Source organism: Nipponia nippon, unplaced genomic scaffold (genome assembly GCF_047370975.1).
Source record: "Nipponia nippon isolate SJK-2023a ecotype South Korea unplaced genomic scaffold, ASM4737097v1 scaffold_78, whole genome shotgun sequence".
NCBI classification, from domain to species: Eukaryota; Metazoa; Chordata; class Aves; order Pelecaniformes; family Threskiornithidae; genus Nipponia; species Nipponia nippon.
In genome coordinates, this window is record NW_028262400.1 from 198,585 (window position 1) to 220,484 (window position 21,900).

The 21,900-nt window shown below is 52.7% G+C and overlaps 3 protein-coding genes across 3 annotated transcripts; all 3 read left to right on the forward strand.

Annotated features, from left to right (window-relative positions):
* The first annotated feature begins 706 nt into the window (after positions 1-706).
* Positions 707-1,984, forward strand: LOC148050635 (olfactory receptor 14C36-like). The gene is made up of 2 exons (XM_087741143.1): positions 707-815; positions 1,206-1,984. The coding sequence occupies exons 1-2, from the start codon at positions 707-709 to the stop codon at positions 1,982-1,984; spliced, it is 888 nt and encodes a 295-aa protein (XP_087597269.1).
* An 8,423-nt stretch (positions 1,985-10,407) lies between these two features.
* Positions 10,408-12,394, forward strand: LOC148050636 (ubiquitin carboxyl-terminal hydrolase 42-like). Its single transcript, XM_087741146.1, has 6 exons — positions 10,408-10,549; positions 10,990-11,100; positions 11,176-11,278; positions 11,446-11,513; positions 11,675-11,745; positions 12,308-12,394. Exons 1-6 carry the CDS (start codon positions 10,408-10,410, stop codon positions 12,392-12,394), a joined length of 582 nt encoding a protein of 193 aa, XP_087597272.1.
* Positions 12,395-17,644: 5,250 nt separating this feature from the next.
* LOC148050637 (ubiquitin carboxyl-terminal hydrolase 42-like) lies at positions 17,645-21,354 on the forward strand. The gene is made up of 6 exons (XM_087741144.1): positions 17,645-17,831; positions 18,307-18,417; positions 18,581-18,683; positions 20,470-20,581; positions 20,979-21,119; positions 21,238-21,354. The coding sequence occupies exons 1-6, from the start codon at positions 17,645-17,647 to the stop codon at positions 21,352-21,354; spliced, it is 771 nt and encodes a 256-aa protein (XP_087597270.1).
* The last annotated feature ends 546 nt before the right edge of the window (positions 21,355-21,900 follow it).

A 21,900-nucleotide genomic window follows, 5' to 3' on the forward strand; every position in this document is an offset into this window, starting at 1 on the left:
GTCCTTCTGAAGGCCAAGATCATCATTTTTTTGTTCCAAACCTCTCTTTTATTATGCATAGCCTTTTTGGGGGCCCACAGTTTCATTTTTAGGGTTTAAACTCTCACTTTTAGGGCACCAAGCCTCTTTTCAGGGTCCAAAGCTACATTTAGAGGGTCCAAGGCCTCATTTTTACTTTCTAAAGTCTTAGTTTTGCTCCCAGAGCGTCATTTTGGACTTCAAAGCTTCATGTTAGCGGTCCAAAGACTCTGTTTCAGATTGCAAAGTCTCCTTGTTAGACTCGAAAGCCGCATTTTGACTTTCTAAAGCCTGAGTTTCAGGCTCCAAGGTGGCATTTTGAGGATCCAGCCAGTCGTTTTGAGGGCCCAAGCCACATCTGGAGTGTCCAAACCCTCATTTTTAGAGTCCAAACACCTCTTTTAAAGGCTCACAGCCTCATTTTTAGGGCCCAAAGCTTCATTTTTAGAGTACAAAACTTTGATTCTAAGATTGAAAGCTTTTCAGGGTCCACACCCTCATTGCAATATTTCCAAGCCTCACTTTTAAGGTTCAAGGATGCATTTAAAGGGTGCAGAGCATCATTTTTAAGACCCCAGTTCTGCTTTTGAAGGTCCAAAGCCTCAGTTTTAGAGTCCCAAGCCTGATTTAAAGGGTCTCCTCTCCCACCCAGCAAAGCCTGTTCCCCCAAGGCCATGGGATCCAGGGCATGAGTCACATCCTTGGCAGCTGGACCTCCAGTCGAGTAGAAGTGCACGTGTCCTACAATGAACACAGAACAACACAGAAAAAGCGACTGCCCTACAGTGTCAGTGTCAGTGAGGTGGAGAGCAAAACAGGGTAAGGAGAAGGCTCCACAGCATTCCCGTCTCCCTTTCTGTTCTTGCTTTGTTTTTTTTTTTGGAGCTTTGCAATTTTCTTCCCTCTTTCCCCACATTTCTATTGTGCTCTTCCTCTGTGGGGCTGTGGTGGGGCTGCAGGTCAGCTTCTGTTCTGACACCAGCGCTCAGGGTCCTCTCCTGGAGGTGTCTTCATGGGAACTAGGTGCCCAAGCTGTGAGGCACCATGTCATTCAATTGGTAGCGTTGAAAAATTTTCTGAAACATTCCTCATTCAGCTCATGGCGGGGGATTGCGATGAGAAATGGCGTGGGCTTTACCTCTAAGAAGTCTCCCCGAACTTGTCATTGTGTTTTCCTTCTTGGGCAGGTCCCCATGGCCACAGAGAACAAATGCCCAATGGCAGCTCCTCCCAGTTCCTCCTACTGGCATTGGCAGACACGCGGGAGCTGCAGCTCTTGCACTTCTGGCTCTTCCTGGCCATCTACCTGGCTGCCCTCCTGGGCAACGGCCTCATCATCACTGCCGTTGCCTGCGACCACCGCCTCCACACCCCCATGTACTTCTTCCTCCTCAACCTCTCCCTCACAGACCTTGGTTTCATCTCCACCACTCTCCCCAAAGCCATGGCCAATGCCCTGTGGGACACCAGGGCCATCTCTTTCTCAGGGTGTGCTGCCCAAGTCTTTGTATTTGCCTTTTTCTTTTTGGCAGAGTATTCTCTGCTAGCCATCATGGCCTATGACTGCTACGTGGCCATCTGCAAACCCCTGCACTATGGGACGCTCCTGGGCAGCAGAGCTTGTGTCCACATGGCAGCAGCTGCCTGGGGCACTGGGTTTCTCCATGCTGTGCTGCACACTGCCAATACATTTTCCCTACCCCTCTGCCAAGGCAATGTCCTGGACCAGTTCTTCTGTGAAATTCCCCGCATCCTCAAGCTCTCCTGCTCAGATGCCTACCTCAGGGAAGTGGGGCTTCTTGTGTTTACTGCCTCTTTTGGATTTGGGTGTTTTGTTTTCATTGTGGCGTCCTACGTGCAGATCCTCAGGGCCGTGCTGAGGATCCCCTCTGAGCAGGGACGCCACAAAGCCTTTTCCACATGCCTCCCTCACCTGGCTGTGGTCTCCCTGTTTCTCAGGACATAATTTTTTGCCTACCTGAAGCCACACTCCTTCTCCTCTCCATCCCTGGATATGGTGGTGGCAGTTCTGTACTCTGTGGTGCCTCCAGCAGTGAACCCCCTCATCTACAGCATGAGGAACCAGGAGCTCAAGGATGCAGTGTGGAAGCTGATGACTGGATGGTTTTAAGCAGCAATAAACTGCCCATTTTCTTCTGTATATCACTCACAATGTAAAGCACTATAGGATCAGCCTGACTTTGGCAGTTGGTCTGGTTCAGTTTTTAAGTTTTGTTAGTTTTAATCATATTGTCCACAATGAAATGCCATTACTCGTAACATTCCTAAGTCAGTATCTACCCGTCCTGTGTGACCCAGAGACTGTGTAATGACGAGCCGTGCTCTTTGTGTTTTAAAACAAAATAAACGACCCCTCAGTGACTTGTTTGTCCAAGGTCCTTTATTGAGACCTTCTCTGGAGCTGCAGGGGCAGTGCCTGTGTGCAGAGGTGGAGGGGAAAAGAGTCCTGGCACAGCAGCACTGCCAGGCAGCACCAGCACTTGGTCTTTCCGAGCTGCTCACTTTCCACTTCCACTCTCTCCTTCTGAGCCCTTCTGTTGGTGGCCTGAGAGCACTGGCAGCTTGATATAGTCCTGGTGGGTGGCAGTTTGTGCCAGCAGGCAGGGACAAGCAATGGGTGCTTCTGTGGCAGAGCTGACGTCCATAACAGCATTGCCATCATGAAAGGGCAGTTGCTGAAGGCTTAGGTCTCACCCACTGTGGCCAGCTTCATTGCAAATGCTCCATCACGCTTCCTTGGCTTTCTGGCCTGTCCCTTTCATTACGTGCTATCAAAGGAGGTGGCCTGCAGAGCATCTCAGCTGTGCAGTCAGAAGGGGTTCTGCAAGCAGCAGTGACATTGCCCTCGAGAAGAAGGCGGCAGTTTTCACCTTTCACAAGGCACAGAGCACATCTCGGGAACATGAATGCACTTGGTGGCACACACCCCTCCAAGTTTCATCTTTCTGAACTTCCTTCACAATCACCACTGCTCTCTCAGCCTCAGCATCCAACTGGCGTTTTGCCCATCTGTTTCTCTGTCCATCCAGACTGTAATGGCCTAACTTGAGTAGAAGAATATTGAGCCCTGCTGCAGCTGAGGTAAACCACATCCACTCTTCTCCCCTCATGCACCAACACAGTTACTTCACCACGAAGGCAATCAGGCTGGCGAGGCATGATTTACCCTTGGGGAGTCCACGCTGACTGCTTTTGGACATGTTCTTCTCTTTTAGCTGTCCAGACATGTCAGCCATGAGGAGGCATTCAGTGGCTCCCTCCTCACCAAAGTGAGCTTGTACAGCCTGCGGTGCCCTGGCTTGCACTTCTGGCTGCCTTCAAAGATGGGTGCAGCACTTGCTTGTCCTCACTCACATAAGACCTTCGCCAGTCCCGTGACCTCTCAAAAGGGATACTCCAAGAAACGCCAGTCTTCCCCTGTAACTTCCTTACCACTATTCTGCCTCTTATACAGTGGATTTAGTTTCACTAGTCTTTCATATACTTTCACCTATCCTGATACAGTGGCCATTTCTAAAATCATCTTTGCGGATGCAGACTGCCTAGGCAAAGGCCCTTGCCATTTTTCTCCCGTTTTCTCCTCCCCTTAATCTTTGTTCATTCAGATACCTCTCACCAATGCGACTGCCTTAAGCCTCAGGCAGTTCAAAGCTTGCCTGTCTCTCAGTAGTCTAATTGTCTCTTTAACCAACACTTTAGTTGTTTTCCTATCTATCTGTTTGCACTTATCTATCTAAAACATTTCTCATAAGATTATCCCTTGTAGAAAGGCAACCTCCTTAGAGGCAGCTTGTACTTAGCAGATGGATACAGAGTGTGTTTTATTGTTTGTGAAACTTTATCCGGCTTTTCTTTACTTGCAAATAGGAAAAATTCTCCTGTGCCTGTGTGCAGCCAGTTCTCGAAGGAGAGCAGGTGGGAGATGGTGCAGAGGACCTGTAGCATCCAGCTACGGAGATGAGTGCAGAAGTCTGATGCAAGGAACAGTGATGCAAGTCCCAGGTGGCCAATGACAGAAAAGGGGACGTTTGGGAGGTGAGGAGCAAAGTTGTCCATACAGTGTCAGACCTCAAGGGACTGCTTTTCCTACCTGTCCAGACCTCCCGAGCGGACACTCACCTCTTCTTTAACCTCAGAATTAATAAAAAATATCCTTTAAAACAAAATTCATTTTTATTAGATGCACTTTGAAATCTTTCGCCTTAACTACCCTAGGAAACCTCTCTAATGAGCTGTACAAGTCGTGAAGACTTGGAGAAAATCACAGGAAGAGACAGGGCTCGTTAGGGCTTTCTGTATTTTAATGAGCCCCATGGTGTATTTGGGGCTGAGGCCTTGAACCTCAGATACCGAGAGGAGATTGAACAAACTGCTCAAGAAGTCCAAGTCAGAAGCTGAACCCAAAGTATCTGGAAGCATTAATGGGCCCCATGAGGACCATTACTGACAAAGCCTCCCCAGGGACTCTTTAGAGCAGGTAATTGGAGGCCATGATTGCAAAGGCTCTGTGCAGGCAGCTGTAATGCTGAGCAAACCCTTTGGTTTCTTCTGTGAAGCAGAAAGGCCAAACCCTGACCCCCAGGCCCTGGGAAGGCAGATCCTGTCCCTCCCGCATGGCTCAGGGCTCCTCCTGGGGGCAGTGGGGTGTGAGGGTGAGCAATGCCAAGTGTAGGAAAACTGTACACCACCTCCCGGCCTCCCCAGGCAGGGCTGAGGAAGAAACAAAGGCCAGAGCCTCAAAACAAGTTTTGCTTGGTAGGCCTCGGTGCCAGAGGCAGCTGCCAGAGCCAAGAGGACAAAGACCTCGGTCCTGTTGGGCCTTTCAGCCTTGCTAGAGCCCTTGGCCATCTCTGCTGCAGGCTGTCCTACGCTGTCCCATGCCTGCACCTCTTTCCCTTCAGGCTCTTGACATCCATCTTGCCTTCCCACCTAGCTCTCAGCCCAGCATTTCTATAGCTTCACTGATGGCTCTCCACCCTTGCTGGCTTTCCCTTAAAACACAAAGCCATGGGCTGGTCCAGCCTCCCTCTGGGTCACCTCTTGCACCACAAGGCTACCCTTTCAGTGACATTTCTTTTTCCTCACATCTAGTCTGAACCTTCCAAGCTGCACTTTGTGGAGGCTTCCTTCTCTTCCCACTACCAGGAAAAGCTCCATCACCTCTGAGGCCACCCTTCAAGCAGCTGCACGCTACTACTATAGTGCCCTGAGCCTCCACTTCACCAGGAGAAAGAAGTCCAGGTCCTTCAGCCTCTCCACACAGGCCCCATCCCCCATCCTGGCAGATGTCCCTTGGGGCCGCTCCAGGTCTCCCACTCTTCCAGACGAGGGAACCCACACTCGGACACACTACTCCAGATGTGGCCACACCAGTGCTGAGTGAAGGGGGACGATAACACCCTGGTCTGGGTGGCCACAGTCCTCCTAATGCAGCCCTGTATGCAGCTGGCCTTAGTCACTGTTGGTAGTGTTTGCTCTATCAAATGGCATTTGAAATGATACCTCACAGAGTCTGTGTGCCTTTCTTACAGGGGACGTGACAAACCAGGACCTCCAGGTGCAAAACAACAACCAAGTCACGTGCCTGCTGCTGCCTACCAGGTTCTCAGGCAGAAGTGATGTCCTAGTCAACAGCCCAGCCCTGTGTCTGCTGATGGCCAATGACCCAAAGAGACCGGAGATTCCAGTGTCCTCACACTCCCCTTCATGGCCATGTGCCTCCTACTGGCCTATGAGCTTCTCAGACATCACTGATGTCATCATAATAGCCCAACCCATCAGCCGCCTTCTGGCCTACCAACTGACCAGACAAAAGTAACCTCACCATGATCTTCCAAGCCACGTGCCCGCTGCTGGCCTTTCAGCTTCTCCAGCGGACACAACCAAGCCATGTACCTGCTGCTGTCCCCTCAGGTGCTCAGGTGGAAGGGATGTGACAACCCCTACCCAAGCCCTCTTCCTGCATGGGCCTACCAGGTACTTAGAGAAAATGATTCCCACAGTCAGCTTGCCAGCCACGTGCCTTCTGCTGGCCTCCTAGGGACACTGGCAAATGGGAGCCTAAAAGTACGTGTCCCCGCCATGAGGCAAGGGCTGAGCTATCAGCTACTGCAGAAAGAAGTGACCTCCCAGTCCCGTTCCCAGCCATGTTCCTGCTGCCGCCCTACCAACTCCAGAGACAGAAGTGACCTCACAGCCACCTTCACAGCCTTGTGCCTCCTGCTGACCCATGAGATCCTGAAGCACAGCGGACCTCACCATAGCATTCCCACCCATCTCCTCCTTGTGGCCTATGAGCTGATCAGATACAGGTCACCTCACATTCCTCTTCCAGTGCCGTGCGACTGTTCTGGGACCTCGCGATCGCTGCCCTGTTCAAGGGGCCAAACAGAGGAAGTTAGGGTTAGGAGGGGTTGAAGGTGAGGGGGCTGGAGCACAGGAATGAGGGCTTTGGGGCTTAGGTGTTCAGGTTAGGGCTTTGAGATCAGAGCTCACCTTTCAGTGCTGGGGATTGGGCAAAGGCTTAGGGAGCGGCCTTGCTGTTCTTCTGTTCACCTAGAAATTTAGAAGACATCAGAGCAACTACCTTCGCTGCTTCTACTGCAAAGCTGTTCTTGAGAACAGGAAATCCTCTTCCGACTTGAGCGTGTGCTTTTTTAGCAGTTAGTTCCCTGTAAGCAGAAGAGAACTGGAGCTGGTCAGCCCAGCACTGCCTCAAATGACCCAGGCTGGGCAGTCCATCCTGAGCTGCCACAGCAGGGCTTCAGGGCCCGCAGGTCCCGTTGCCTCATCAGAGCACAGGGACACATTCTACATGGGAATCTGAGAATAAAGGACTCGGCAGCCCCTTTGCATGGGAAAGAGGGGTGACAGGGTGAGATGCTCGCGGGCAGAGGTGGTTGGGGGGTAACCCGGAGGGCAGGAGCAGCAGGAGGAACGCGAGCCTGCTGCTCTACCTGCCATGGCAGTTGGGCAGTGTGGGGTTGGTTTGGGGCAAACAGCATTCTGAGGGGTCCGTCCCCATGGCGATCACTCCGCCAGCATCTGCTTCAGCCAGCCTTGCAATGCTTTGATTTTTCATACCACAACAACTTCCCACCTCCATGATTTTCCATCCTGCTGATGAGTTCCTGCCCTCAGTGTTGGTTTCCCAGCCCCACAATGGTTCCCCGTCCCAGTGACGATTTCCCATCCCAATGGTGGTTTGCTATCCCAATGGTCTCCCATCCCAAGCATGATGTTTTGGGGGAGGCAAATTTCCTGTCCAAGGGGAAGGGATGGGGCCAGCACCAGTGGCCCTGTGATGCCAACACATGTGTGCTGTCCCATCCTGCCCTGGTGGTGGGGATGGGGGTTTGGGGCACTTTTGGGTTGTTTTTGTCCTCCCCTCTGTGCCCTGGGGGGCAACTGCCGCTCCCAGCTGTGGTGGAACCGGTGCCAGCATTGGTACCGTGTGGCCATGATGGGGAGCTGTCATGAAAATTTGGCAAGTGGGCTATCCTGACTAAGGAGAGAAGCTGGGACGCAGGGTATAGCATTACAAGAGGAATTCCTGCATTCGTGCGCATGAGCCATCCCATTCAAACTGGGGCACCACAAATGCGGTTTTACACATGCTTCTTATGCTTTTCAAGCGTTCAGGTCCAATGCACTTTGACCAATCTCTGCTTAACACACACACAGGCTGCTGTTTTGCAAAGCAACTCTAATTCTGTGGCGTCATCATCCATCTGCTTCTTTGCTGATCTTGGCATCCCTGGAGTTGGTCTGGCTGCAGATCCTGATCTCTGATGGCAGATAAGGGGAGGGTTTCACAGAGGTGTCGGAGGGGCTGGGATGCTGGCGTGAGCTGGGTCATCCAGGGGCATCCTTTCTTCTTCAGGGTGGGGGCTGTCCTTCTCCTCCTTGCAGTGAGCTGGGGGCCTTTGGTCCTGCTGACTGAACCATGACTGTGCAGTATACAACGTCAACTAGATGTGTATCTGTCTATCTTCAGGAACTCGATCCAATTTCATACTCTCATGACTAATTGCTGCAATAGTTAGGGCAAGAGATTTTCCTAGAAGAGCCCCTGGGGTGTCCCTTTGTGGGGGTCCCCGGGAGGTACTTGTGGGGGTTGCTCGTAGATGGTTGGGAGATGCAGGTACTGGGGGCGATGGTAGCAGTGTGGCGTGGGGATGCTGTTCCTGAGGACACCGGTTTTAGCCTGCGGTGGGGATGCCGACGGTGGGGCTGTCAGGAGCAGGACAGGGCAGAGATACCAGGGGTGTTGGTACCAGGCCGGGGTGGGGATGCTGCTTCCAGGGCACCACCGCAAGGTGGTGCCGCCTTTCATAGGGGTGGCCGCCTTTCACCAGGGAACAAAATGGAGGGACAAGGAGCACTACTTCAGAGCTGGCCTGTGGCTGTATCTTGAGGGGAAGATAAAATTCATTGGAAATGAACCTGTAAGAGACCAGGTGCTTTCTCCACAAGTCTCACAGACACAGTCCTGTACCTGGGAAGAGTGGAGAAGAAACCCTCAGCAACCCCAATGTGGCAGCCAAAGCTGGCAACAGGCACGCTTACAGCCCTGGGCAGGTTTTTCTTCATCCAGCTGGTGCAGCTCAGGGAGGAGGTGGGAGCTTTGCTGGCAGATGAGCAGCCCTTCGTCAGCAGTGCATGGGGAAGCCTGGGGGCTGCTGGCTGTGCGAGGTGCCCAGGCCGTGGCAGCTGTGTGGTCTCGAGGGGACACGCCCGCGTGCGCGCCCATGTCACAAAGGGGCAGTGATGCAGCACCCACCCGGCGCTTGTGACCTCACCTGGCCAGGGCTTGAAATGCTGAAGAGCAGGCCAGCGAAAGCTAGTTGGGCTGAGCTGGCCTTCGGGATAACTCAGCTCCTTCCATTGCTACTTGCGTGCCCACTTTTTTCCAACCATTTATCGTTTCCTGCCCATTTCTCCTCAACTTCCATCCTCGTTCAAAGGTAATTATGATTTGACTTTCAGGACACAGCATAGGGTAGGTAGATAGAGGAGAAAAGCATAGGCTGGTGTGTGCCTTCCGAGCTCTAGGCTGAGCTATTACACCTTTCCAGGCTGGCCAGATATGGGCTATGGGTAGAGTTCCTCTTTGCTAATTCTTATATTTCTTTGCCATATCCCAGGAGAGGTAAGTAGGGGGGTGGCAGTGTAGTCTGAGGCGTTGGGCTCAGCATGGAATGACAAGAAGCCCACCCTGACTGATGGGGTAGGAAGGGAGACAGAAAAGGAGGACGGCAAAAGCAGCCGTTAAAGTAGCGGCCGAAAGCCGGTCACTGCTGTGTACAAGGTGGGAAAGTGTGGGCTGGAGAGCCAGAGGGCTCTGCTGCTAACGCTGGCCACAGGTAAGCAGCAGGTCCCCTTTAGAGAAGGTGACACGCAACGCAGTCTATCAAAAGGGCCTTGGTAATTGCTGTCAGTTGGAGTCCTGTGACAGGGACAGCAGGGCCATCAGCCTGCAGCTCTGCAGCACTTACAAGTACCACTGAAACACTTCTGATGGCAGACGTTGATCTGTGCGTTTCATTTGGAATTGTTTTCAATCATTTTCTTGAACTACAATTATTTCTTTGCAATCAGGTGACGGGCCTGGCTCTGATCTTCTCTTTCTGGAGCACGTCCTGACATCCTTTGTCATCCAAAGCTTTCCGCTCTGTTCCTGAGAGGAGCGATGGCCGCAATGGGGAATGACTCCTGTGAGTAAGGGCTTCACCATTGGACTTTGTGAATCCCCAAAGGCGACGGACGTGGCTGCTGCTCCATCCCTGACTGTGGATGTGCTGACAACCTAGAGTGAATTCTGGGGCATTCCCTGGTAGCAGCCAGGCTCACCCAGGAGTTTTTGATTAGACACAGGAAAATGAGTTTTGTCCCTCCTCTGCCACGATGGACAAGACTTTGAAAGATGACATTGCTCGTACTGACATCAGTAGGGTTACCTTCTGGGCTAGGGACTTGCTTGTTTTCATGAAGTCACTATCAGAAAAAGGGAAGACTTGACCTGATAATCCAATTCAAGGCTCTAGAGGGAAAGGAAGGTAGCCCGAAGCACAGAAATCAGAGTGTGGCTTTCTTGGAGTTTTGGCAAAGGAAGCAGGGCAACAGACTCTTTTCCAAAACTGCTTCTTGACCAGTCATTGTCAATGGCGGTGTTAGGCTTCCCCCAGTGTTTCTGTGTTGGAGGTTAGAGCTGCTTGTCCTGGGGGCTCCTGTACAGAGCTTGACTTTTAAACGATGCTTTTGTGCAACAACGTCATCTCCTCTCTTTTCAAATGTCATTTCCCTGCAGCCACTGCCGAGGGAATGGCTCTGCCACAAAGGATCCTCTTTCCCCCGGAGAAGCTTTGCATGGATTGGCAGCAAAGACAGAGAGCTGGAGCAGGACTCCACAACCTGGGCAATACGTGCTACCTCAACTCCGTCCTGCAGTGCCTGACGTACACACCCCCTCTCGCCAACTACCTGCTCTCTCGGGAGCACAGCCGCTCGTGTCAGTACTTTTATCAACAGCTCCTTGCAAATCTGGTGGGCTCTTCCCAAGGATTCCCAGCATCTGGAATTTGATTGAGGAGAAAAGCAGCCCTCCTCTCTCAATCCCCCGAGTTGGTGTTCTTTGAACACTCAAGCCTAGAAGCCCCTTGTCCTATCTCGGTGTATTCATCTTCAGAGAGGCACCTCTTTCTAGCCCCCGCTCTCGGTCCCTATTCCTGCAAGTTAAACTCTCTTTGCTTCTTGCACAGAAAACTTTTGTCAGTTCAGCATCCCTCTGAAGAAAGTTTTCTATGCACTACAATGTCCCAGTGGGCCATTGGCACCTTGGGAGAAGAGGAGCGGGGGCTGTTCTTGTAACTTCAGGATCTCCATTAGGTTTCCCACCGCTCTGGAGATCTTGCTAACCCGAGACGCTTCCCTCCCTCCCTTCCTCTTCAGGTCGCCAGCAAGGCTTCTGCATGATGTGCAGAATGGAAGCACATGTTAACAAGGTCCTGCATTCCTCAGCCAGTGCCATCCAGCCTTGGAGTGTTGTCAATGTCCTCACACGTGAGTCATTTCAGGTGCTTTTACAGGTTTCCTTCCCTTCCTGCGGGGGACAACTCCTAACTTCTTCTTTCTTAGGAATAGGAGAACATTTCCAGCATGGCATGCAGGAAGACGCCCACGAGTTCTTACGCTGCACTGTCGATGCCATGCAGAGAGCTTGTCTGAGTGGAAGCAACGAGTAAGCACAAGCAAATTACCTCTTCCATGCTCGTGAGCTCTTTGGACTCCTTGGTGTACTCCCGTCAAGGAAACCCTACCGCCAGGGTTTTCAGACAAAGCAAAACTCCTGGAGGAGATCACTCTCTGCCCTACTTCTGAGCTCCCTGCCTTACCCTTTCTTTCCAGCTTGGATGTCTCTTCTCAAGCAACTACCATCGTCCACCAAATATTTGGGGGCATGCTGAGATCCAGAGGTACTTTTCCATGACTATTGCTCTGCTTGGAATTGTCTGTGTCCTTCTGTCTCCTTGTGATAAACAGCTGATCGTGTGATTGGCGTAGCAGGTATGGAGGCCGTAAACCGGCACAGTCAGTCGACTTCCCCTGTCGCTGAGCATTTTGATTTGCCTTCCAGTCACGTGCTTGAGCTGCAAAGCCATTTCCGATTCCTACGAGGCCTTCCTGGATCTTCCTTTGGATATAAATGTAAGAGGGTTTGTAACTGGGATTCAAGACATCCCAAGGCCCCCGTAGCTTTCCAGAATAAACGCAGGTGGTATAAAACCATATACTGCAAAGCCAAGAGAAGAGAGCTTGGTGGTGGGTGGGGAGTGGAATGGACTGTGTCCTTCTGGGGAGGCCATGGCAGTGGTCTCCCTGTAGGTGCGGGCTTTAAGTGGGACAAGCACACATTATCCTCCCTGCACCCTTGATGGACTCTCCTCCTTCTTCCCTTTGCCCTCCCTCAACACCCCTCTGGCTCCCAGGCTGATGGGTTGTGTTGTTTTCATTCTGATGACCCTGCACCCCATCAGTAGCTGAACTGAGTGGTGCCACAGAGAGGTCGCTTTGGTAGCCCTGGGCATTCCTGGGAAATGAGGAAATGTTCAGCATAATACCCTCTTTCTGCCTCCTTCTGGACACTGCTTGTGGGTTCACAGTGGGTCTCCTCAGCCTCAGCTACCTGCGCCTTCTTGGCAGCTCTTAGCCAAGTGTTTGGGCGAGGGCGTTTCCCCGAGCTCAGTGCTCTCCTTTCTCCCTCCTCCAGGCAGCCTCCTCTGTCACCGCAGCTCTGGAGGACTTTGTGAAACCCAAGCAGCTGGATGGGGAAAACTGCTTTAAATGTAGCAAGTAAGATGATTACTAACGCCATATTAATGCTAGATCCTTCCTGAAGGTGCTGCATGTCAACGTGCAGAAGTCCTCTTTTCATGGAGGTTTAATGCCCAGTAATGGGCAGCAGCTGTTGTTTAATCTGGTACTTATGGTTCTGAATAGCCTTAAAACAGCGTCAGGATGTGTGAGACAGGAAAGCTTGTCTTGCCTTCTGGCGGGGAAAAAGGGTGCCCTTCAGCATCTGGCTCTGTGCTTGCTTTCAAGGTGTGACAAGATGGTTGCCGCCTCCAAGAGGTTTACAATCCATCGTGTGCCCAAGGTTCTCACCGTGTGTCTGAAAAGGTTTGAACATCTCACCGGCAGGAAGATCAGCAAGGTGTGTACGCAATTGGATGGACTCTGCTCTGTCAGAGCTGCTTTGGCCAAGAACAGTTTCCTGCCACCCAAACCATGACATGTTGAAGGCTAGTCCATGTACTAGCTCAGGATCATTTCTGAGCCCTCTTGGTCTCTCTGTAGGTGGTGGAGTATCCCGAGTACTTGGATCTTTGGCCATACACATCTCGGACAGCAGGAGAACCGCTCCTCTACGCCTTATATGCTGTCCTGGTACATAGCGGTGGCAGCTGTCATGCAGGACACTATTTCTGCTACACCAAGGTCAAGAGCAACTTCCTTCCTAGCAGGGGAAAAATGTGTGCTGGGGAAGGCAACCTTTCACAGCAGTGTTACTGGCAGCCAAGGTTCTGGGGGAGAAGGTCTCCTTACCGGCTGCGTTGGATTTCTTTTGGCGTGCTCTTGGTTCGGTAGTTTTCTGCCTGTGTGATCACTGAGAAACCAGGCAGTTCCTCTCCAGCTATTGATGCCTTTCTTTGCAGGCCAGCGATGGACTGTGGTACAAGATGAACGATGCGTCTGTGGAGGGTTCTGACATCAACACAGTTCTCAGGCAGCAAGCCTATCTACTCTTTTATGTCAGGTAATAACCAGTATTAAAATGTGTTCCGAATACGTTTCCTTCTCCTGGCTTTGCTCTTTTTCTTCTCATCCTCCTGAGTGTTTCTCTTTTGGTCCTAGGAGACAGTTCCTACCTGCATCATTCAGTGCTGTCAAGTCTGAACTACCCCACCTCCGTCCTTACCTTTCCTTGCCGGGCTTTTGGCTCCTGCCCTGCTGTAAACTGCTCTCTGAAGCTGGCTAATGTAGAGAAGAGTACTTAAAGGGGGCCTCCAGGAAAGATGGGGAGGGACTCTTTGCCTGCCCATGGCATGGGACTTGCAACTAGATCATCTTTAAGGTCCCTTCCAACCCCAACCATTCTGTGATTCTATGAAATGGAGGCCGTAGGGGGGATAAAGACAAGGACTTGCTCTGACAGGTGTAGACCTGGTGGGAAGACCCCAATCGAATTTCTCATTTCTAGTCTCGCTTATATCTTCTCTCTGTTGTGGAAACCGCTCTAAGAAAATGACTGAACCCCAGAGGAGGCTGCAAGAACAGACCTAAATGGAGATCACTCTTTGTTTCTCCAGGTGCACTGATTTGAAAACTGGAGAAAGGGCTTCTTCCTCACCAGCACCATCATATGCCCGTCCCTTCCTCAGTCAGCGGGGGGCCGACAGCAAACAGGCGTGCTCTGTGGGACCACAGGGTCTGCCTCGTTGGACTAAGGTAACTCTGGGGAGGTGGGTCAGGGCAGCAGGTGGACAGCGGATTTCTTTCTGGGATCTTGGCATTGCTCTCTTTTCCCTCCCACACTGCAGCTTTCTTCACAGCCCCAACGCTGCTCCCTCTCAAAGCATCCCACTTGTCTGCCTTTGGCCCTTCTGCCTTTGCAGCCCTCCAGGAGAGCCTTTGGGAGGCCCTTAGCTGTCCCCTCCCACAGCTTCTGGGCTTGCCTCACTCTTCTGCTCCTTTCAGGATGAAAGGGCAGGACCTTTTCACAGCTCTCTTTGCAGGATGTGGCGCTGGGCATGGAGGACTCTGCAGAGGACAGCAGCTCCTCTGCAACAGCCAGCAAGAGCCAGCTCACCTGGGCAGCTGCACGGGAGGCATCTGCAGGCTGGACGGGCTTCATCTGGCCAGGCAGGCTCAACATTGCCTCCTACATTGGCTCCTGCTTGCATCGCTTCTTCTGTGGCTGCATAAGGCTGGTGTCCAGAAGGAAAGCTGCGTGCCCGCTCTGCTCTCAACCACGTGAGCGTGTGCTGCACACCGTGCGAGAAGACAGCAACAAAGAGGAGCATGGATTCAGCCCTTCTTCCCACTGCCAGAAGAGTGGTGCCAAGGAGAGGGCCCGGAGCAGGTCCCCGCAGTGGGGACAAGATCTCCGCAGCTGGTGCGTGGATACCACCGACTATGACCACTCAGCAGGGAGGAGGAGGAGGAGAACTGGTCCTCCAAGGTGTGACTGCACTCCCAGGGATGACACAGCTGCAGGGCCCTCCAACAGCAGCTCCCAGTCGGCTCCTGCACCCAGTGCTGCTCGGGAGCAAACCCTGCCAGTGCAGAGAGAGCAGAGCAGATCCCTGCAGCAGGGCTATGATCTCCACAGCCAGTTTGTGGAGATCACGGACTACCACAGCTCAGAAAGGGGGAGGAGGAGGTGGAGAACAAGTCCTCCCCGATGTGACCGAGACCCAAGGGATGAGACAGCTCCAGGGCCCTCCAACGCCAGCTCCAAGTGGGCTCCTGCACGCAGGGCTGCTCGGGACCAAACCCTGCTGAGGCAGAGAGAGCGGAGCAGATCCCCGCAGCGGGGCTATGATGTCTGCAGCCAGTTTCTGGACACCACAGATTATGATGCCTCAGCAGGGAAGAGGAGGAGGAGGGTTTCAGCGCCCCAGCGATACACGCCAGACAAAGACTCGGGGCGCTGCGGCAGTGACGGGGACAGATTGTGACCCTGGCTGAAGAAGAAGCACAGCATCTTTCTTCTGCTGTGCCAGAGAAGAGGAGCAGGAGAAGAAAAAGGAAGAGGAGAAAACGAGGAAGCACCAAAACTGCCCCCAGCAGGACCCAAGCTGCACAAAGGGCACCAGCAGCCCACCCTGTCCCCCCTCCCAGTGCTGCCTCTGGCCAGGAAGAGCTCAGAGAGACCTTCCAGAGACTCGGACACCTCTGCCGGCTAGCCCGCCTGACCACAGGTCCCTCGAGGAAGAGCCTTAAGCCCTGGTCAGCTGTTGGGATCGCCTTGCAAAAACAACAGTCACTTGGTACCCACACTCAGAAAAGCCAAAGCCAGAATTAAAAACACTCCTTGGCCTTGCATATGTAATTCCTGGGATGTTTTCTTCTCTGTAGGTTTTGGGGCAATTGGAGGAAATGCCCAGTGTGGGAGGTTTATGTCTTGGGATTTTGAAAGCTGTGTGCTTGCATGGGCCCATCTTGCAATCTCTTCTTTTTAAATATGGAGTTCAAGTCACTCCAACAGAAATGGGCTGGCTGAGACAACAGCGAGTGGGACTGAAACGGGCTGAACGGCCGGGCCCTGAGGGTGCTGCTCAGTGGCACCAAGCCTAGTGCGAGGCCAGTAACCAGGGGTGTCTCGCAGGGGTCAAGACTGGGTCTGATCCTGTTTATCATCTTCCTTAATTAATGTTCTGGAGGATGGGGCAGAGTGCACCCTCGGCAAGCTGACTGATGACAGCAGTCTGGGAGCAGCGGCACTTAGGCCAGGGGGTCGTGCAGCCGTCCCGAGGGACCTGGGCAGGCTGCAGAGACGGGCTGACAGGGACCTCATGCCCAGACCAGAAAGGGGACGTGCAAAGGGTGCTGTGCGGGTGACGAGCAGCGGCACAGGCTGCCCAGGGAGACTGTGGAGTCTCCATCCCTGGCGATGTTCCACGGCCCTCTGGACATGGTCAAGGACAAGTGGCTGCAGGAGGCCCTGCTTGAGCAGGGGGGTTGGACCCGGTGACTTTGTCCTCCAGCTGACCTCCCGGCCAGCCTCAAGCAGCCGCTGATTCTGTGAAATGGACGCCTGGAAGAGGACCCAGCCACCAACGCTGTCACCCTCAGGTGGCCATCAACAGCTCCACCAACAAGCTGCAGCCCTGGAGAGGAGCCCAGGCAGCAGCAGGTTCTCTGGCCGGAGCTGCGGCCCGTGGGGTCCAGGCAGGAGCAGGGGAATGGCGTGAGGAGGAAGGGGCGGCAGAAGCACAGAAATCAGAGTATGGCTTTCTTGGAGTTTTGGCAAAGGAAGCAGGGCAACAGACTCTTTTCCAAAACTGCTTCTTGACCAGTCATTGCCAATGGCAGTGTTAGGCTTCCCCCAGTGTTTCTGTGTTGGAGGTTAGAGCTGCTTGTCCTGGGGGCTCCTGTAGAGAACTTGACTTTTAAACGATGCTTTTGTGCAACCACATCGTCTCCTCTCTTTTCAAATGTCATTTCCCTGCAGCCATTGCCGAGGGAATGGCTCCGCCGCAAATGATCCTCTTTCCCCTGGAGAAGCTTTGCATGGCCTAGAAGCAACCAGGCAGGGGCGGAGCGGGCCTCTACAACCTGGGCAACAGGCGCTTCCTCAACACCATCCTGCAGCGTTTGACTGCGGAGAGTTGGGAAGGAGCCCGGGGCCACAGCAGGGCTGTGCCGGCCCCAGCTGTCCCCAGCAGTGGCCCCAGCTGTGTACCCATGCCCCCCTGGGGCTGTCTCTGCGTGGGGCAGAGGCATGCGCTCTGCCCAGGGAAGGAGCCCCATGGCCGCAGTGGGCACCTGGGGCGGCCCCGTGGTCGCAGCTGCGGGAGCTGCTGAGCCCCACACGGCCCCGTGTCACAAAGGGCGTCCCAGGGCCGGGTGGCCATAAATGGCGTCCCCGTGCAGCTCCTGCCGTGCTCTCTCCCGGCGCTGGCGCCTGTGCTGGAGAGAGCAAGCGTGGGCTGAGCTCGCCAGCGGGGTCACTCAGCTCCTCGCTGTCTGCATTTCATTCTACGTCCTCCTTTTCTTCCCGGAAATTTCATCCGTTTCTTCTCTCTCCCCTTCCCGCTAATTCCAGTTGGTGGCTAAGGTAATTGTTAGTTTCCTTTTGGACAGGGGATTGCGGAGATCGAGACAGGGTGGAGGTGTGGCTTGGCCTGTACCTTCCGAGGGGCCAGCTGAGCTCTACCGTTACAGCTTGGGTCGACGCAGGCTGCCAGCCTAATTCCTTGCTATCTTTTATGTAACGCATCCGAAGAGGGACAAGTCTAGGGAGAGCGGTCTAGGGCTTTGTGAAACCAAACCAGGAGGATCTCCTTTAAAAGCTGACTTCCTTGCAGGCATGAGTGTCGGAATGGCTGTGCCGGGAAGGGACGTGTTTCCTCCGCAGAAGATTTGCATGGCCTGGCAGCAAAGACGCAGTGTCGGAGGCGGCCTCTTCAACCTGGGCAATACCTGCTTCCTCAACTCTGTCCTGCAGTGTTTGACGTACACCCCGCCGCTGGCCAACTACTTGCTCTCTCGTGAGCACAGCCAGTCCTGTGAGTCCTTGCTACACCTTCTTTTACATCTCTTGGGCGGCTCTGAAGGATGAAAGAACAACAGGGACTCTGGGAAGACAGCTCTTCCTTTTCCTCTAGAAGCTGCCTTCCAATATTGCCTTCAGAGCGGGCTCAGCATAGCGTAGGCAGCGCGTTAGTTTGGTTTCACGTGCTGCGCTCCTACTCCCAGGGAAGATCATTTCTTGCTTCCCGTGCTTAATGAAGTGCCTTCGGAAGGCATGCCTATTTCTTCTCTACAACTCTGTGCAGTAAACCGCCACAGGGCTGTTGAGCCACTGGCATCTGAGGAGAAGCGGATGTAGAAGGGAGAGTGGAGATTGCACCTGGAACTTAAACGTGGGGTGGTTTGGTGGTTTTTTCCTTGAAGCTTTTCCATAGCTGTGTATATTTTAGCTGACCGAGAGGCTCGCTTGCTTGCTTCCTCCCTTCCGTCCTTCTTTCCCTCCCTCTTTAGGTGCGAAGCAAGGCTTCTGCATGATGTGTACCATGGAAGTGCACATCGAGGAGGTCCTGTCTTGCTCGGGCAGTGCCATCGAGCCTACGCCTGTGATCAATGAGCTTCCACGTGAGTCATTTCAGACGGTTTCATTTGGAGGTAGTTTGGATTTCTGACAAAGCCCGCGTCCAACTGCTTTTGCCGGGTTCATGTTAAGGAGGAGAGCTTTCAGAAGGGTAAGTCGCGTTTCCTTTTTCTCTGAGATCAATGGGAAAACCTTCTTCTTTCTCAGGAATAGGAGACCATTTCCAGCTTGGCACCCAGGAAGACGCGCATGAATTCTTCTACTACACCGTGGATGCCATGCAGAGGGCTTGCTTGAGCAGAAGCAGCGAGTAAGCAGAAGCACATGACCGTTGAAACGTTCTCTAGCCCTTTTGACTCCTTGCTTTACAACCGCCACTGAAAACCTCTGTCCGGCCCTTTCCTAACAAGGAAAACTCGTGGAAGAGCTCACTCTCTGCCTTCCACCTTCTGAGCTCCGATTACCATTTCTTTCCAGCTGGGACACAACTTCTCAAGCTAGCACGCTCATTCATCAGGTCTTTGGAGGCTTTCTAAGATCCAGAGGTACTTTTTAAAAATATTTCCGTCCTTAGAATGACGCGTGGCTCTTCCTCTCTTTGTGGTAAACAGCTCCTAGCATGCGGCAGGAGGTCCGGTGCGTCTAAAGGCGTAGGTGTTGGTCCTTGAAATGGGCAGTTACTCTCCTTCCCTACCTGAGAAGCATTTCTCTTTGCTTCTTTTGCAGTAACGTGCTTGAGCTGCAAAGCCGTTTCCGACACCTACGAGACATTCCTTGATATTGCTTTGGATATCAAGGTGAGATGTTTTGAAATGGTGGTGCCAACTGTTTCAGGGCCCCTGTGGGGGGCCTAGTTTATCTCCAGTAAACTCTGTTGGCTTCCAGCTGTGGGCTGGTACCAGGCAAGAGCTTGGGGGTGGATGGGAAGGGAACTGGGCTTGTGTGCTCCTTCTGCGGAAGCCCTGCAAATGGTCTCTCTGGGCTGGGTGTCAGCTGGGCAAAGAGTAAGGAAGGTATGGACAGCCATCGTGACACTGTCACACCACCCTGCTTGGGACTCCCTCACTACGCGTCTGATTGATGCTGGAGGGATGGGTTTGATTGCTTTTGCTATTTTGAACCACGCCTACCACAGGAACTCTGCTACCGCCCAGGGGTAGCTGTTTATTGGGATAACGCTGGTACCACGCGGGTAGCTATTTCCTGGGGTTTTTGAGTTTCCAGGAACTTAGTGCTCTCCTTTCTTCCTCATCCAGGCAACCTCATCTGTCACTGGAGCTCTGGAAGACTTTGTCAAACCTGAGCAGCTGGATGGTGGAAATGGCTATAAATGTAGCAAGTAAGATTTTGGCCAGTGCCACCTTCCTAGCAGATACTGGGTTAGGGTATTGCATGTCTGGGAGCACTAGTTGTGTTTGGACTGAATTGAGAAACCCAGTCATGAGACAGCTTGGCTTTTTTTTCTTTTTTTTTTTTCTTCCCCATACAACTAATCCACGCGAATCATCCAGAACTTGGAAAAGAATGCATTTGTTTCTAAGATGGATATTTCTTTCCCCTTCTGCCTGAATACTTGGAAAGCTTGGATGAGAATTTTATTGCTGGCATTGTCTGCCCTGGAGGTGGTCAAGCTTCCTAGCTATGAAGTTGCCCACTGAACTAGCCCTATGGCCAGAAGGGAAAAGACATGTCCCATATGCAGTGGTGAGCCGAAGCAAGGCGGCAGCCCTGGACAGTGATTTGGCAACAGCAGCTTCCTCAAGAAAGCCATCAACAGTTTTGTTTCCAAGGCTTTTTGGATGCTTGCGTCTCTGTCCAGGAGACCTCAGTCCTCGGAGCAGCAGCAGCCCCCGCTGGCTCTCTCAACAGCGTCATGCCTAGTTCTTGTACTGTCAAGACTCCAGACTGCTGCTCTCCAAAGGGAGCCGCCCTAGCCCAAAGCTGCCTTCAGGGAGAGCATATGGACTTCAGGGGTCTGAAGTGCAAGCGGGCATATGATAGTTGGGCAAAACAAGCCTGAACTCAACCCTACATGGATGGCGGGCGCAGCGGGGAGAAGACAGGTTGCAACAGCTGGGTCTGTGCTTGTTCTCCAGGTGTGAACAGCTGGCCACTGCGTCCAAGAGCCTTACAATACATCGTTCCTCCAATATCCTGACAGTGTGCTTGAAGAGATTCGACGCTTTCTCTGGCAGAAAGATTAGCAAGGTATGGCCACAAGTGCACTGCAACTTTGTCTGCTTGGAAGGAGGCCTCTCCGAAAGGAGAATCCTTTTTTGGAAGTTGTTACTGTCTACTGGCCTGATGGCTATCGAGTGAGTGCAGCTGTCTAAGAAAAAATCAATGCAATAGCTGCGCCTTGCTCTTTCCCTTGCGGTAAGAGGAAAGTCCCAATGTGAAGATAAGCACCTCCTGTGCTCCTAAAGAGCTGGTTTGGCTGCAAACAGTTTTCTGCCACTTCCATGATGAAATGGCAGCACCTGCTTTGGATGGGCCAAGAAGATCGATTTCTATACTTGTAGCCTGTGTTTGGTGACAAGGTTTTCTCAGGCTGCTTCCTAAAGACTCTCAAGGTAGTTTCTGAGTCTTCTTGGTCTCTCCTTAGGTTGTGCAGTACCCGGAATATTTGGACCTTGGCGCATACATGTCTCAAGCCCCTGGAGAACCGCTCCTCTATTCCTTGTATGCCGTCCTGGTACATGAAGGTTCCAGCTGTCAGACAGGACATTATTACTGCTTCGTAAAGGTAAAAGTCAACTTGGTGATGTGCATTGGGGTATTGTGTCCTTCAGCGGTGTCCAGTCTGTGTTTTTGTTTTAAAACCCCTGCAGTTCATCTGAAGATAGCCTTGCCTTTCTTTGCAGGCCAGCGATGGACGTTGGTACGAGATGAATGATGCCTCCGTACGTCTTTGTGACATCAAGACGGTACTCTGCCAGCGTGCCTATTTACTCTTCTATGCCAGGTACTATCAAGTGTGAAAGGGTGCTCAGAATACACTCCCTCTCCCGTTCCTGATCTTCTTGTTGCTGTTCTCCTTCGGTGGGTTTTGCTTTCTGTCCTAGCAGAGAATGCCTCTTTGTCCAGCTGAGTTCTCTGTTCCGCAGTTCGCCAGGTCCTTTCTTCTCTCTCCTTGTCTGGCATTAAACAGCTGCGCTTGTGTAAATTGCTACCTGTCTGCTCCCTGAGACTGGCTAGCTGCGAAACGAGGCAAAATGGAGGTGCGAGAGGGTCTAAAGATGAGTCACTGCTCTGAAAGGGACAGGCATGGCTGGAAGCGCATGACCTAATTTCCAGTTTCTAGTGCTGGTTCAGTCTTCTGCGTGTCATATCAAGTGCTGCCGGAACGTGACAGGGGGAGACTGAAGCCACGAGGAGGCTGCAGCAACAACCCTAGCCTAAGATCCCTGTTGTTTCTCCAGGCACCATCCTTTGACCCCTGGAGCAGGCGATGAATGCCAAGAGACAAAGAGCACTTCCGAGGCCAAGCTGGGTCAAGTGCTGAAGAGTCCCTTTCCTGGAGGCAT